Source organism: Poecilia mexicana, unplaced genomic scaffold (genome assembly GCF_051168715.1).
Source record: "Poecilia mexicana isolate PSO_F unplaced genomic scaffold, ASM5116871v1 scaffold_15, whole genome shotgun sequence".
Lineage (NCBI taxonomy): Eukaryota > Metazoa > Chordata > Actinopteri > Cyprinodontiformes > Poeciliidae > Poecilia > Poecilia mexicana.
Genome location: NW_028263384.1, coordinates 15493745 through 15508529, shown reverse-complemented (window position 1 = coordinate 15508529; position 14785 = coordinate 15493745). Strand labels below are relative to the sequence as shown.

The 14785-nt window shown below is 40.6% G+C and overlaps 1 protein-coding gene across 4 annotated transcripts in view; it reads left to right on the top strand.

The window, feature by feature from the left end:
• Window positions 1–1847: 1847 nt before the first annotated feature.
• The window catches only part of dlg5a (discs, large homolog 5a (Drosophila)), a 42476-nt gene continuing 29538 nt past the window's right edge, over window positions 1848–14785 (top strand). For all 4 annotated transcript variants that reach the window (XM_088013055.1, XM_088013054.1, XM_088013053.1 and 1 more), the window contains exons 1-2: window positions 1848–2188; window positions 2265–2600. In XM_088013055.1, the coding sequence (XP_087869181.1) occupies window positions 2053–2188; window positions 2265–2600 (472 nt within the window). In that variant the 5' untranslated portion in view covers window positions 1848–2052. The remainder of the gene's footprint in view (window positions 2189–2264; window positions 2601–14785) is intronic.

The window sequence follows — 14785 nt, the reverse complement described above, 5'->3', positions numbered from 1 at the left end:
TAATTAATTTTTCATCCAAATGGAAGGCACATGGTTGCACAAGCGATGTAGCCATCAGGGCAAAGAGACGGGGAGGGGAGGAGAGGAGCGAGTTGCAGATGTCACAATGAGATTCACTGCATGCATGAATAAGGTCACGGTTTGAGAGGTATGCCTGCAGTCGCCTGCCCCTGTGCCAACAATCTCTGTTCAGCTGCAGTTTGGGAAGCAGGGCGCATCCATTGTCATTACACAGTGTTGCACAAATCCTCCTCAAATACACATTTCATTTGTCATCCCCCATATATGGCTTGGTTGTTAATAAACAATGTGCCGCCTTCTTATATTTTATCCCTTCATGGAGACAGAGCACTCTATGAAATTGGCTGCAGCTCAGAAGGTGCATAAGCCTGTGGCTACAGCAGCGGCGTTATGCAAGGAATAAGTAAATCCTCCTATTTTATCATTGCAATGACATGTTTCACTAAATAAAATATTTAACGTGGTCAGACAGCTGATTTGATGCAGTTCCGTTGATTTAGTTTTTTATCGTTTCACTAATTTGTGCCACTAACTACGACTGAAACCGCCCGGACAAATGCACAAATATGTTAGCCTTATTTTAACACAGTAAACAAAATGCAGGCTTTCTTAAGTGATAAATCTACAGACCTAAAGCAGAGACTCTCGAGTTTAATTAAACTGCATTCACGTCCCAGCTAGAGCAGGATGCAGCTCCTCAGGGAAACAGAGCCCTATTTTTCTAGGATTGAAATGTGACCGGGCAACTGACTGCAAATAGATTTCACACTCTCAAATGTGACCTTTTCTTCCGGTGTTTCTTCAAATAACATGTCTGGGCTAGATTGCAAATTTGCAAGATCATTGATCATGCCACAGCTACCATCAAAATTTGGCAAAAAACAAATAAATAATTCATGATTTCTCATTGAAACACACAAAAAAAGGTCAGTGCTTCATTATGTTCAGGATAACTCATGATTCAATTGGGAGGAATACTTGGAAAGAACCCACACATGGACAAGGAGAACAAGCAAACTCCATGCAGAAAACTAGCCAGCGGGGATTTGGGCCCAGGACCTTCATGCTGCAATGCAACAGAACTACCAATAGAGCCACTATGCAACCCATTTGTTTTTCTCTAGTATAGTGTTTTTCTCTGGTATTTTTATTCAAGCTTACCATACAATAGAAATTTCCCATGGATTCATGCCTAATCAAGATGTTTGACTTTATTCTGTTTGTGCTCTTTTCTAATAGTGGCTGGGTTACAGACTGATACATTTTACGTAAAATATTTTTTTTTGCATACTTACAGGTGTTTTCTAATTTAAACGGACGTAATGTGACCGTTTAGTTGTACAAATACTTGTGTTTTCTATGAAACTTTGAATAGTTTAAGAATTTGTCACAAAGTGACACATAAGGTCCTTCTACTACATGTGCCAAAAAAGGCACAAAGGAACATTTCAAACAGAAAAAGTTCAATGTCTGCTCTCCCACAATTTTAAAATACACGGCGAAATGGTGGTGCTTGGAGAAGTTATTGTTGTACCCTGTCAGTTAAATGTTTATTTATTTTTGTTAAATTATGATAGATTAACTTACTTTGAGGATTACTCGTCTTGGATGTAACGAACTCACGTTGCAGAACGTTTTCAACTTAATCATATCGGTGAACATTTTCCTGGATAATATTCTCTCCGTTCTCGGTTCATCCATCTGGGATTTTAGACCTACACTACAGAATAACGTGCACGCCCATTGAAGAAATGGGCGTCTTTTCTGTGGCACGCCGCCCTCTTTACCTTTTATGGTAAATATACGGACCGTTGATTGACAGTGGGCAGCAGCTGCTGAGTTGCTCAGACATGGCGGAGGGTACAGTGTAACTGAGGATCAGCGGCGGAGTTAAGTGAGTTTTCCCAGCAGTTGAGTTGGCGAAAGGAGCCTGAAATGACCCAGAAGGAGAGGAAAATGTGTTCAGTTGACGAGTACGTGAGGGGGAAGCAAAAAACGAGCGGAACTGCTCCACGTTAGGAAGATGGAAACATGTATCGCTGTTTAGTGCAGTCAACAGCCTTGGGCAACAAATATGGCTTCTTGTGCCTTTTTCAATATGCTATAAAAATCGATTTCCCGTGCAACCTCATGCCGTGCTGGTTCCGACGAACTTCTGCGAGCAGCGGTAAGTTCAGTTCGGTAATCGTTCGGTACTTTTGATCGGTGAGGATCCTGACATCCACTTTGCCGTCTGGGGTTAGCTGGGAAAGCTACGGAACTACGGCGGATAGCAATGGAGCCAAAGCACAAAGAGTTGCTAGACCAGTGCCACCAGAACTTACTGGAGTCCATAACAGATGCGGACCGAGTGATCGAGCTGCTGATAGTCTCGGGTACTTTGAGTCAACTGGACAGGTTCGAACTGGACCAGAACTGCTCGTCCAGCGCCGAGAAAGTCGATCATCTTTTGAAGATGCTGATGAGCAAGGAGAGCGACCATTTCCCCGACCTGTGTGTGGCCCTGGAGAAAGCATACCCTGACCTGTACATTGCCCTGTTCAGCAACAATGGCGGTGGACCTGTGGACCACTCCACTGGTAAGAGCCCAGATCCCAACTTCTCATTAAAAAGCCTGCTGATTGAATCCAGAAATGAGCGATCCCTGTCGCGGCATAGACCTCGCAATGAGTGCAATCTGGGTGGTCTGCTGCAAGAAAACGTGCAAGACGTGAAGCTTGATTTTACTATCGGCTCAAAACTACAAAAAATCTTTTGATTTTTTTTTTGGAAGCATGGAAATATTAGTGCACATATTCGTGTGGCAGTGTTGCTATCACATTGACTGACTTTTAAAATCAGTAGCGTGCAGCAGCACAGAGCAGAAAGTCAGGACTTCAGCAAATCGCCAAAACAGAAACATCCCGAAGTCGAGATCATCACTCCCATTGGAGCTTTGTTTAGATGCAAACGATTTTGCTATAATCCACCACAAACGCTCGTTTGTCATGAGGTGGCCTTATAGTTTGTACATTATGTAGTCTGGGTTGTTTCCATGGCAACGGATGTGCTGCTGACATGTTAAGTCCATATCAACCTGCACATGACTGTGTGCATGCAAGCCTACCCATGCATTTGTTGCAGACCAAACTGCTGACCAACTGTGATGATGGTGCATTCATTTTTTTTTAATTGTCTTATTGGAAAGGGGGGTTTGTATACTTGTAAATGTATATTTACAAGTAATGTAAATATACATTACTTGTATATTTATGGGACCATAAATATACAAGGTCCACAAGTAGGTTTAAGGAAAAAAAAAAGAAAAAAGAAATGGATTCGATATAACAGAAAAAGTAGCATTGAGAAATAAACGGCAAAGTTCAAATTTAAGCACAAATATTGCTTAGATATGATAAAAATTAACTGATAGATCAATATGTGCCCTTTAATGGGAAAGCTTCTATAATTTGTAATGTTTTTAGCCTCAGTCAGAAGGAGCCAGCAGGTTTTCTCATGGTTCTAGAGCTGACAAGCCTAGAAGCTAAAATCAGGCTCTCCTCGTTGAGCTGATTGGTTCTGTGAGTGAATGATTCTCTGGTGATCTAAAAGATTTAGATGGTTCAGACCTGACAGGCAACTCTAAAAGTTCTGCAGTCCAAGACCATTTAGGTCAATAACCGTAACACCTTTTAAATGTAGAATTTGCAAGCCTTAAGCCATTGCTCTAATTAGGTGTGAAAGGATTAATTTTCATGGTGTTGACTTTGGTTATTTTGGATGTCTGACATACACCTTTTCTTCTTGTACTGAGAGCTTTAAGGAGACCATTACAATAATCTAAAGATCTAAACTACTGAAACCAGAAAACGTGTGGTAATTTTGCTTTGATCTGATATCTGGGTCTGATTCAATACCATAACAAACTTCTTGTTTGGTGTGTAAATTCCTCATTTTTAGGAATTTAGGAAAGTGTAGTTTTTTTTTTAAGTCGGTGTTCAGTCAAGAAAAACAAAATCTCTAGCTCATCATCTCTCTCTCTTGCCTCTGTTTCATGGGTGGGAGGAGAACTCTTCATCACAAGCTCCAGTTTTCTACCAGAGGCCCAGGAGCTTGAGGGATTTCTGCAGTGTTTCTTGAACTGTACTGTTCTAGACTGAGATGTCAGATGTTTCTCCAGGTATCTGTTGCAGCCGTTTTTCCAGTGTGGGTGTAACTGCACCGAGGGCTCCAATGACCTGCACTACAGCTGCCGTCACCAGCCAGGCTCTTTCTAGCCCTTCCCCCCAGAAAGAGCCTCTTCGGCTCCCCAGAAAGGGGCCTAGAGGCTTCTTTCTTCAGAAACTGGAGGAATACAGTTTCTCCAGTTCCCCGTGTTACTTTTTCCAGATGTTTCCATCATTTGGAATGACCACATTGATAAATAATGACAATAATCACAAAGTCTGGTTTTACCTTTTTTCCTTTTCCATCTTGAGGTCCCACCGGATCTTTTTTGGTTATTTTCCACCACCTCGGAGGATAACTGCTGCTGTGACCCAGGGATCTCTAGTTTGTAGATGTTTCTATATACTATACCAGCCATTGATGAGATATCATATCTTATACCCAGCTGTGAGATGCTTGATTGTTTCTGGAGCCTTTTTGCACAGCCTGCAACTGGGATCTGGCCTGTTACGGTAGATTTAAGCTACTATTGCCATGGTGCTGAAGGCCTTCTCCAGTGCAGCCTTCTGGCATTCCAAAAAGTTTCCAGTACTGATCTGGCAATTCTCAATTCTGCATGTGGTCTGGTTTAAAACATCACTGTATTTTTTGTATTTTTTTTGGTTCATGTGCATGCTGAACTAAAAGGCCTCTACTTTATACACTGATTACCAGTACCATTACACCCCTGATGCAAAGGAGAAAGTTACCGTACTCTATAATCTGAATGGCCTGGAAATTGAACCCTGATGGACCCCAGATGTGATCTTTGTATTGAGCAGATTTTTAAGTGCTGAATTACACAAAGTAGTCCTGGTCTGGCATTGTTGGATCTGAACCAGATCAGCATTGACCCACCCCACTTGTCCAGTCTGTCAATGAGCGTATTATGTGAAGGACGGAGAGTCAGTGTGGCCATTTGATTTGTTTCCTCTCCTCGCAGCTACTGCCTTCACTTCACTGGTTTTGGTTGCTGTTTCACAGAGACAAAGGGAAATCAAGTGACTAAAAGCCAGTCAGTGGCTCTCTCGCAACTGGCATCGTGGCCCGGAGGCTTGAATTCAGGATGAGCCAGAAGATCCAGAAGTTTGGAGGAGATGAAGACACATGCAGTGTTTCACATGAATAAAGCAACCTTGCAGGCAGTGCTTCGAATCATAACACAGCAGCCTTATCCCGGGAGGACTACATCTATTGTTCAGTGGTGCAAGGTTGGCCTTAGTATATTGGTTGAAAGTAGACCTTTGCAACTTGTGCTGAGTTGGTTTCTTGCCGCTTTGCTGACAGGATCACTAATGCTTCCTTAAGCTTTATTACTTCCTTGTATTGAGTGTAGCTGCTGGAGAATAACACTCAGCAGTGTGGATTTGGGCTTCCCCTTAACACACACCTTTTTATTCTGAAGCACCAGGCCTTGGAGGTGACGTGTTGTATTTGGAGAAAGCGAGCACAACTATAGTGGGTCTGACTTGTCAGTCTGTGGTTATTCAACAGAGGATTATAGCCCAGCTCTCCTCACTCTGGGATTAAACTTTCTCTGCGAGACACGCTTTTTAATTCATTTGCAGTCATCTGTATTAGCTGCTGCGTTTCTGGCTTACTCTTTTCACAGTTACGGTCTTCATTAATTAGATTTTTGTTGTTGTTGTTGTCATCATTGAGAGAATGATGAGGGTGATCTAATTAATGTTTTAACATTGTCTTATAAGAGCCTGAAGACAAGTGGTGTACCTTCAGGCAGAGAAGCTGGTGGAAAGGGATCATCGGGGATGAAATCCTCAGAGCGGTGGTGTGTCTGTGAACAAGGCAGGGTGTGAGAGAAGAGGAGAGGTATTCTGAATGTGATGTGTCTTGCTGATAGCAACCTGCTCTCAGCATGTCCTCGTCTCATGCTGCCTGCCTGCTCTTGTTCTCCACTTTGCCGCCTGCGCCAGCTAAGCCTCCAAAGACACGCATGTACAAAATCATCCAAAGACGTGTCGTTCTGCCAAAGGAAAATGGTGCAGGTGCACACGTTAATACGCAATGATTAGCGCCCTCAAGCTGTAAATAATTAGTGGCAAAGATGGCAAACTGCTTCATGTTTTCTGTAGAGGGTTATTTCGACACAGTTTTTCGATTTGTGCACCTAAACCCTGCAGCTTTCCTGTTGCGAAAGATGTCTGCTAAATATTGACCATGAATGAATTGTATTGACCCTGCTTTTCAACAAGAGAAAGCAGTCTCTATGTTCTCAGATTTATCTAAATGCATTTTTACAAATGTAAACACCACCAATTAGGCTCTATTCATAACTCAGAAGGAGCTGCAGAGATATAATGCTCAGGTGGGGGGAATCTGTTGACAAGACACCCATTAGTTGTGGACTCTTATTGTAGCCTTATGGAAGACTGTTGGCATGAATAAAATTGTGAAAGAGAGTCAGAGGATGTATGGTTTGCAAGTAATATGACATCAGACTTGTGTAGCGATTTTGAGGACACTCAAAGACACTTTGCATGAAATCTGTTATTTCCATTCATGCACACACTCAAATGCTGATGGTGGTTGTAGCTGCAGCTGCCCTATGGCAGACTGATAGAAACAAGGCAGCTATATTGCACCATTGGCCCTTCTGACCACTGCCAGCAGGCAAGGTGAGTGAAGAGTCTTGTCCAAGGACACAACAACAGAGAAAACGGCAAACCTTTGGTCAAAATAATTAAATTTTTTTTTTTTATTGTCATGCTAAACATGATATCAGAGTGACACTGCATATCACTCTGAACACACTCTCCTCACTCTAACATGATGGTTGCAGCATCATATATTCATAGGAAGACGGTTGGAAAAGGTGATTCCAGGGATCTGGTTACAAACTTTGAAACCAACATCTCATTTATTTAATTAATTATGCCCTTGTTTATATTGGTCTTCTTGTCTGCTTCTTTTGCTTTCTTGACTTGTTTTCTCATTTTTGGTACTTCTGATCGTCCTTTCCCCCCTCCCAAGTGCTTTTTAGGTCTCATAGGCTTTTGTTCTTCCAAGCTATTACCACGACTCACCAAGACTCTTTATCCCAGCGAGTAGCTATATTTCTTTGCACGCTAAAACGTTTTGCCAGTGAGACAGAGGCGGGTGATACTAGGCAGAGGGAGCAAGAGCGACTGAGACAACAGGGCTTTTGTTGAGAAGTTCTGCAGCCCCCAAAGTGCACAGTCAGCAGCTTGCTCTGTGTACAGCAGCCCAGGACATGGGGCAGTGTTTCTGTGTTATAGGAGGAGGGTTGCTGTCCTCTATGTCAACGAGATTCTGTCCTATAAACCACTCTTTCCAGACGAAATGAATTATGACCGTGGCGCTCTTTGTCACCAGCAAGGCTTTTAAATACCTCCCAAGAGCTCGACCTGGCTTTGCTTTCTCCGTCAGTCCGAGTTTGCATCAGTGTCTGTCATTCTGTGACGCACGTCGCCACTTAGCTTGTCACCCTACTTTCTTACTCTTCATTGCTCTTTGTACCTTCCTCTGACTTCACCACCCCCAGTGCAGTGTTGTGAACACGCAGAGGAAGCCATCAGTTTGTCAAGCTGTTGGAATATATTTAGATGGAGACGTACTCGAGGATGGCCTTATTACTTTTACTAGCTTTCCCACTTGCATTATTATCTAATTTTTAGGCTTATCTGCATTTTAAAATCTTTAGACTTTACACAGTTGAACTCCAGTTCTTGAGATCAGCAGGGGAACAAGTGTGGAACCTATCTGGACTGAGAGACTGCTCGCACATGAAGAAAGCTTTATTCAAAAGCAGCATTAAGAACCGATTACAGTTTACAAATTCACTGTGGGGTAACCGGAAGAACTTAATTTCAGTAGACATGTCCTCAGACACGTTTGTTGAATGAATGAAATTTAATCTTTTAGCCATAATGACCGTCGTTAGATTTAGAGGAAGTAAGGGGAAGCTTTCAACGTAAAACTCTCTCTATCGCTCCTCGTGGCAGCTGCATCATATTAGGGGACTGTTTTGATGCTGGATGAACTGCTGCACTTCGCGATTGCATGGCATGATGAAGACCGAACATATTTTAGGAATATTGAAACGGCATTTCAAGACATCAGTCAGAAAGCTAAAAACCTGTGGGCAAATGAGTCTTTCAATATGTTAGTCGTCCTAAAATTACTGTCAGAATAGTTACAAAGTGACTTTGAGAGACATCGGGATCAATATTTTGTTTTGTTCATATTTTTATGTTGAGCAAAGTAAAAAAAAGAAAATATTTTAAAATGTTTTCCATTTCAGTGGTACTTTCTATTATTCCAACTGATGTTGGCTTGCTTCTTGTCAATTTCCCTTGTGTTTACCACGCTCTTCACATCTTCAGTCCAAAGAAATGCAGAAATAAAATTCAAATGCTTCATTGCCCGTTTAAAGAAAACCTTCTCATCTGTAACCTCAATTCCTGCACAAACCACAACACTTTCCTCCTCTGAATAATGAAAACAGATTGCTGTGGATGGTAAAATAAAACACGAGTAGCCTTTCATGTGTGCGCACACAATATCACCATATTTCTGATGCTCTGACCGAGAAGATTGTTTTTTGAAGTACTTGTGTCAAAACAGCCGGCCAGCCTCGGAGTCTGCTGGCTCAAATCAGCTTTAAGGCAACCTAAGAGTTATCGGTTGTGTGAAGTGGTGAAAACAGGTTGTGTTTAGCAGAAGAAGCCTGGCTTTCACCTCTCCACTGGAGTCCTTACTTTAATCTAATGCAGATGAAGGAAATCACATGCAGTTCTTTTCCACGGAACAAAGGAGAGACCGACCCAGTTTTACTGCAGTAATGGTTCTCTTAAACAAAATGTTCCCAGTGATGACATCCAAATTAGCATTACGTGTTTGTCCTCTTTATCAAGTCAGGATTATTGGCAAAAGGCACAACGCTGACATTTTTAATAAGTAGTATTTTCAATAAAATCTTTGTTTTCTAATTTTGGTCTCCTAATATGTTTAGATTTAGCACTAAGATTGCAAATTAATTTGTGATAAATAAAACCTATTCGGTCTATTCTGCTCTGTCCCCTTACGTGTGCCTTACTATCTGTGCAAATCAGAATCAAACACTGTCAGTGTCTTTAGGCTCCATCTGATTGGTATAAAGAAAATATGTGAACGGAATTATAAGTTGTCAAGATTTTTGAAAACCCATTTTCTAAAGTAATCCAGATGTCTTTGGTTTTTCCCCTCCACATAATCTGATGCTAGATTCTGAACATTTATTTTTCACATCTGGACCATTGTTTCTGAGTAATAATTATGCCCTTTTCATCATAATCTTTTTTAGTTATTGCCATTTCGTGTTACGCTCTTTTAAGTGAAACCCACAAAATCTTTTCTAAATGCACTTGGGTTCCTCTGTAATTAAACACGACTGGAATGTCGTAAAAATTTATAACATTTCAGCGGCTATTTTGTTTTTGCTCCGGCTCTGTTTTTGCATCGTCCTAGCTGCAGCATGTTACGCAGCATTTGGAGGACATGTTGCAGACATCTTTCACCCTTTTATTTCTGACCCCAGGAGGAGGCAAGCTGTTCAGCAGGAAATTATGCCTCGTTTATGCTGAGCTAGGCCTCTTTGTATAGAGATAATAGGTTGGTCTGGATGGCACCGATGTGCCTTTTTTTTGTTGTTTTTTTTAGGATTCTTGTGCTGCATATAGGGACTGTGACAGGTTTGTTGGACTAAAATTTTCTCTCTGTGTCCCGAATGACTTGCAGAGATCCAAAAACGCTCTGGGGTTCAAGCTGTTCATGGCAGCCTTGATTTTCAGTCAATAGTGGAACGGATGTTATTTTGAGATGCACCGGAGGCCAGAGTTTGGACCTTTATATAAAAAAAGATGTGTGGGATTTACCATGCTACGATGAGCACTGAGGTGTGAGGCAGGGAGTGTGGAGCCAGCCTGGAAGTATCCCTGTCTCATAGAGTCATCATATAGTGGTCATTGTTTTTTGGCCAAGCACAAACTCTCGAAGGCGGATGATCAATCTTTCACTCTGTCCGTGAGGTTTCACTGGCTCCATGCCCAGAATCCTGGTCTGTGGTGTTGCTACCATCCCAGAAATCAGACCCACTCACAGTTTACAGCAAGTCCCGGTACACAGTAAAGAATGTATGAAATTGCTTAGTAATTTTTATGTTGCATAGTGACGATTCGAACCTTTTTAAAGTCTGAATGAGTGCTGCTGTCTGTCGATGAATTTTGTTCATGAAGTTTGGCATGTTGTGCATGCATGGGTTCTCTTCTACTGGCAGGTTAGTCGGTGTGTTTCTGTGCTCGGTTGGTTGTTCTGTTTGTTTCTCTGTTGCCCCTGTTTGGAACTGACAGTCTGTTTCTTGTGCACCCCGCCCCTCACACAATGATCACCAGACCCAAACCTTCCCCCGCCTTCCTTCACATCCCCTCCTCCCCCCACCAAGCACACCCTTACTGCTACCCTCTCGAAGGGTAAGCAGGTATAGACAGTGATTGCATGTGAAAGCCATTCCCACCTTTAACAATGCATGTTTATGCCGTTTGCTCATAGAATAACATTTATTTTAACCTAAAACATGCTAATGTAAAAACTTTGTACTATATTGGTAAGAAAACATTTGCTGACCTGAACCGCCTCATTTGAACACAGCGGAAATGAAAACTAATTATCTTTCACACAAAACATTAGTATCACATGAGGTCCTCCTTTACAGCTAAGCTGTCATCACTCAGTTTCTTCATCCAGGAGCTTTTGGTGAGATCTCACCTACAGAGATCTCACCCAAATCTTAACAATGCTTCTTTTTTTTTTTCAAAATTGTTATGTTTCTACAAGCCTAAATTCATTCTGTTGTTTTTTGTGTGTTTTTTTTCATGGAGCAACACAAAGTAATGAATAATTGTGAAGGTAAAGGAAAAGGGGGGACACGGTGTCCAACATTTTTTTTTTACAAATAAAATTCTAATAAAAAAAAAAAAACTTGTGCGGATTAGCTGCCTTTACTATGACCTTTAATATCATCTCTACACAAATTCCAGTGCAACTACTAAACAGGAATCCACCTGTGTGCAATCTAATCTCTTTCTGAACACAGCTGTTCTTTGAAGGCTTCAGAGATTTTATTAGCGGACATTAGTAATCAAACCACAGAACGCAGCAGACAGGTCAGGGAGAAAACTGTGCCGACATTTAAGACGGGGTCAGTTTATAAATTAATGTCTTAAACATTGCTGTTTAAGACATGAGGTCTGGTCAATCCATTATCTAAAAAAAGCACCTATTAAATGAGAATTTAATTTTTTGGAAAGACCTAACAAATATCAACTCTATACACTTTTCATGTGAACTGGCTGGACTACTGTTAATTTGCAAAGAAGAAGCAGCAGCAGCAAACAGTTTTACTTCATAGGTGGGCAAAGCAGTAGGAGACTTCCACCTGTAATCACTTCAAAAAGTAAAATATCAAATTTCAAATAAAAACAAACTGTTTCTACTTAGTAAATTCAAAACCAGAATAGTTTTGCTTTAAAACAGAAAACCAAAGCTGTTGGGTTTTCTGTTATTAAGAAAACTGAGCACAGAGCTCAGTTTTCTTTATAACAAGCCCTCCTTTACAAACCCATTTTTTTCAGCCGTGTGACGAGCTCTGATCTGACTCAGAGTTATATCAGTAACACAGCAAGTTAAACCCCCACCCTCTGAGCCGCCATCCTTCCTAGACCCTGGGAACATGTGCAAAGCAGACGCACCAGTCAAGCCTTGAAGGGAATTGTGTGAAAAGTGGCTTGTTTCAGTCTATAAATCTACTACGCTTAAGATATGGAGTGTACATAGCTTTCTATTGCCTAACCTTAACCGTTGCAGAAAGTGATATACAGAGAATGTAGATATAAAATGAGGGATAGAGGAGTTCTGCTGCTGGGTTGGTGCTCAATCTTTGTAAATGAGACAAAGTTGAGGAATAAGAAGCAGTCTTGCAAAACATTTGTGGGACTGAAATGTTTCTTATTTAAACCACATCATCCGTACCGCGCATAAAGCCCCTGTCAGGATTTAGCTGTCAGAATTATGAAGACAGTCTTTCTGCTTTCTGGCTTAATACTGCCACATCCTTTAGCTACACAGAAATGGGCAGTAAAATCAGTCGGTAGTTTTCAGCAGCATTAGTTTGTTGTATTTGGTCCTCTAAAGAGTGTGAAGCTGGGGAAACTAGAGTTGAGGGATATGTAGACTCATTGTGGCTCACTGACAGAAAGATAAGGCTATGTTGCCTTATAAACAATTGTATAAACTGTATTGTAGATTTATATTTTAAATCTCCTGCTGAGCCAGGAGATGTAATAATCTCACTTACAAAGATGATGTTTTGTTTACATTTTGACAGACGCTCACAGCAATCCAACATTACTAACCAGGTTGACCACTGTTCTCAGTAAATATATTTCTCGATGGCAAATGATGTACTAATTGGTGCTAATTATACTAATTACACTACAAAGTATTTTTTCCTTGAATCACAGGAAAGTGCAAAGCATATTATTCTCTCACACTGAGTTCTTGTTGCGCAGTGCAGACACTAACTTTTGAATAGCCTGATATTTATTGCTCTTGAAACGTAAGATTTTTGTTCTTAATGTTTTACTTTGAAATAAAATCTGGAGTGTTCCTGATAAATTTGCGTTCATACTATAAGCTTTTCTAAAATAAATCGGACTTTTTCTTATTTAAAACACACAATTTTTGAACACGGCTGATATTTTCATTAAAATTTTGCAGTTATTTTTTGGTAGGTTTTTTTTGTCTAACCCAGCTGTGAAAGGTTGGAGCCACGCTTTGCATGTTGTTGTGATAGTCTGAGGCTCCTTTTTTTCAGCACCATGGCAAAGTCAGTTTCCCTCTCATCCACTTTCTCCATGGCAACGACTGTCGTCTTGGTTTATGAGCTGAAGAACATAATCTGGTTGTCTGAAGCAACTGTTGGTAGCGTAGTACACGGTGTGACTGCAAGGGGAAGCAGACGGAGGAGTGGGGGAAGTGGAACCTCATCGGTGGAGCAAGCACTCCCCTGACCTATTTAGATGACAGCGAAAGGGCCTTTGTTGCCATTGCCTCAGGACTTCCACTGGAATAATTCCCACCTTACATGCTAGTGTGTTGTAACATGTAACTGCTCCTGTTAAAGTACACCATGACTTTTATCAGTGACATTTTATTTTGCCATTTCCCAGAATTCCTCTGGTCCTTTTTCTTTCGTCTTCCAGTTATAGCTGGTATCTTCTTCTCCCACTGTGGAGATCAGATCTATGCTTCCCTAATGGAGCTCCATTTTATTGATACTGTGAATGTGTTTACAAATGATCAGCCTCCCTCCCAGTTTGTGGCTAGTGCTAATTGGTATCGATAATAAAAAGGCCTCTCGCCACTGACTCATCTTTGCCACTCTGAGTCCCTCCGTGCTGCGTGCTGGGTTGAATTATCAGCCGGTGATTTTAATCTCATTATAGAAATTGTGGCGCACACATTTCGTCCTCGCAGAGCAAGCGTGTTGTGTATTTCCAAAGATTGTCCCAGAGCTGCTGCATGCGTAGGAGTTATAGCTGTATGCTATTTGGTGAGTGGCTTTAGTAGATTACTGGGATTTATCCAAGTGGCTTGCCTTTTCAAATCACACAGTGAAACACAGAGGAAGGTGATGTTCAGAGGTGCACCAGTAGTTCAGCCAGAGATCTGACTCAGACTTTTTTTCTTCATCTGTGCTCGAAAGGTTAAATAGGGAAAAAATCAATCGGTACTTAGTTTTAATTACTTTAAAACTAAGAACTACCTGTGTTTTTTTCTTTTTCTTTTTTATAAATGTATTAAACAGCAATATGTACTGTGAGGTATTTTTCTGGAGTTTCATGAAAATCTGGTAAAATGTGGAGAAATATGCTCAGATGAATAAATGGAAATAATCTTATATCCTCATTTCCTGGTGAATTTGGTTTGGTGCCATCTGTTGAATAATTTTTCTATTTGACAAAAAAAAAAAAAATAAATCATTTTCTTCCAAAAATCTATTTTATTTTTTCTTAACTTTTACCACAAAAAAAAAAACACAAAAAAAGATTGCACTTAATGATATAGAGATGTAATTGAACTGAATGTTAGAAGTGCTACCTCCAACATAACGGTAAACCCCCCCCCAAAAAACCAAATAAAGCCTTAGTTAGACATTTGTAAATAAATAAAAAAAAAAAAAAACATGTCTGTTTAGAATTTCAAAATATATGTCTGAACTGGAAATGAATGAAAAATCGATCAGTTTAGTGAAGAGTACAATTCTCAAGGAAAGCGGATCTAAAGGGTCAGGGTAGAAACTGTAACAAATGGCTACAACAAAAATATATATTTCTTTTCTTTTGAAAAAAAAAAAACGTTTTGGTTCTGGCACTGCAACAACTTGGTTGTAGCTTTTTAATGTCTTTACCATAGCAACGCAATTCTTCCAAACCATCTTTTGCTATATTTATGTGCACAGTGAATTTGCAGCAGTAATAACTTTGCAAAATGTCTTGCTTAA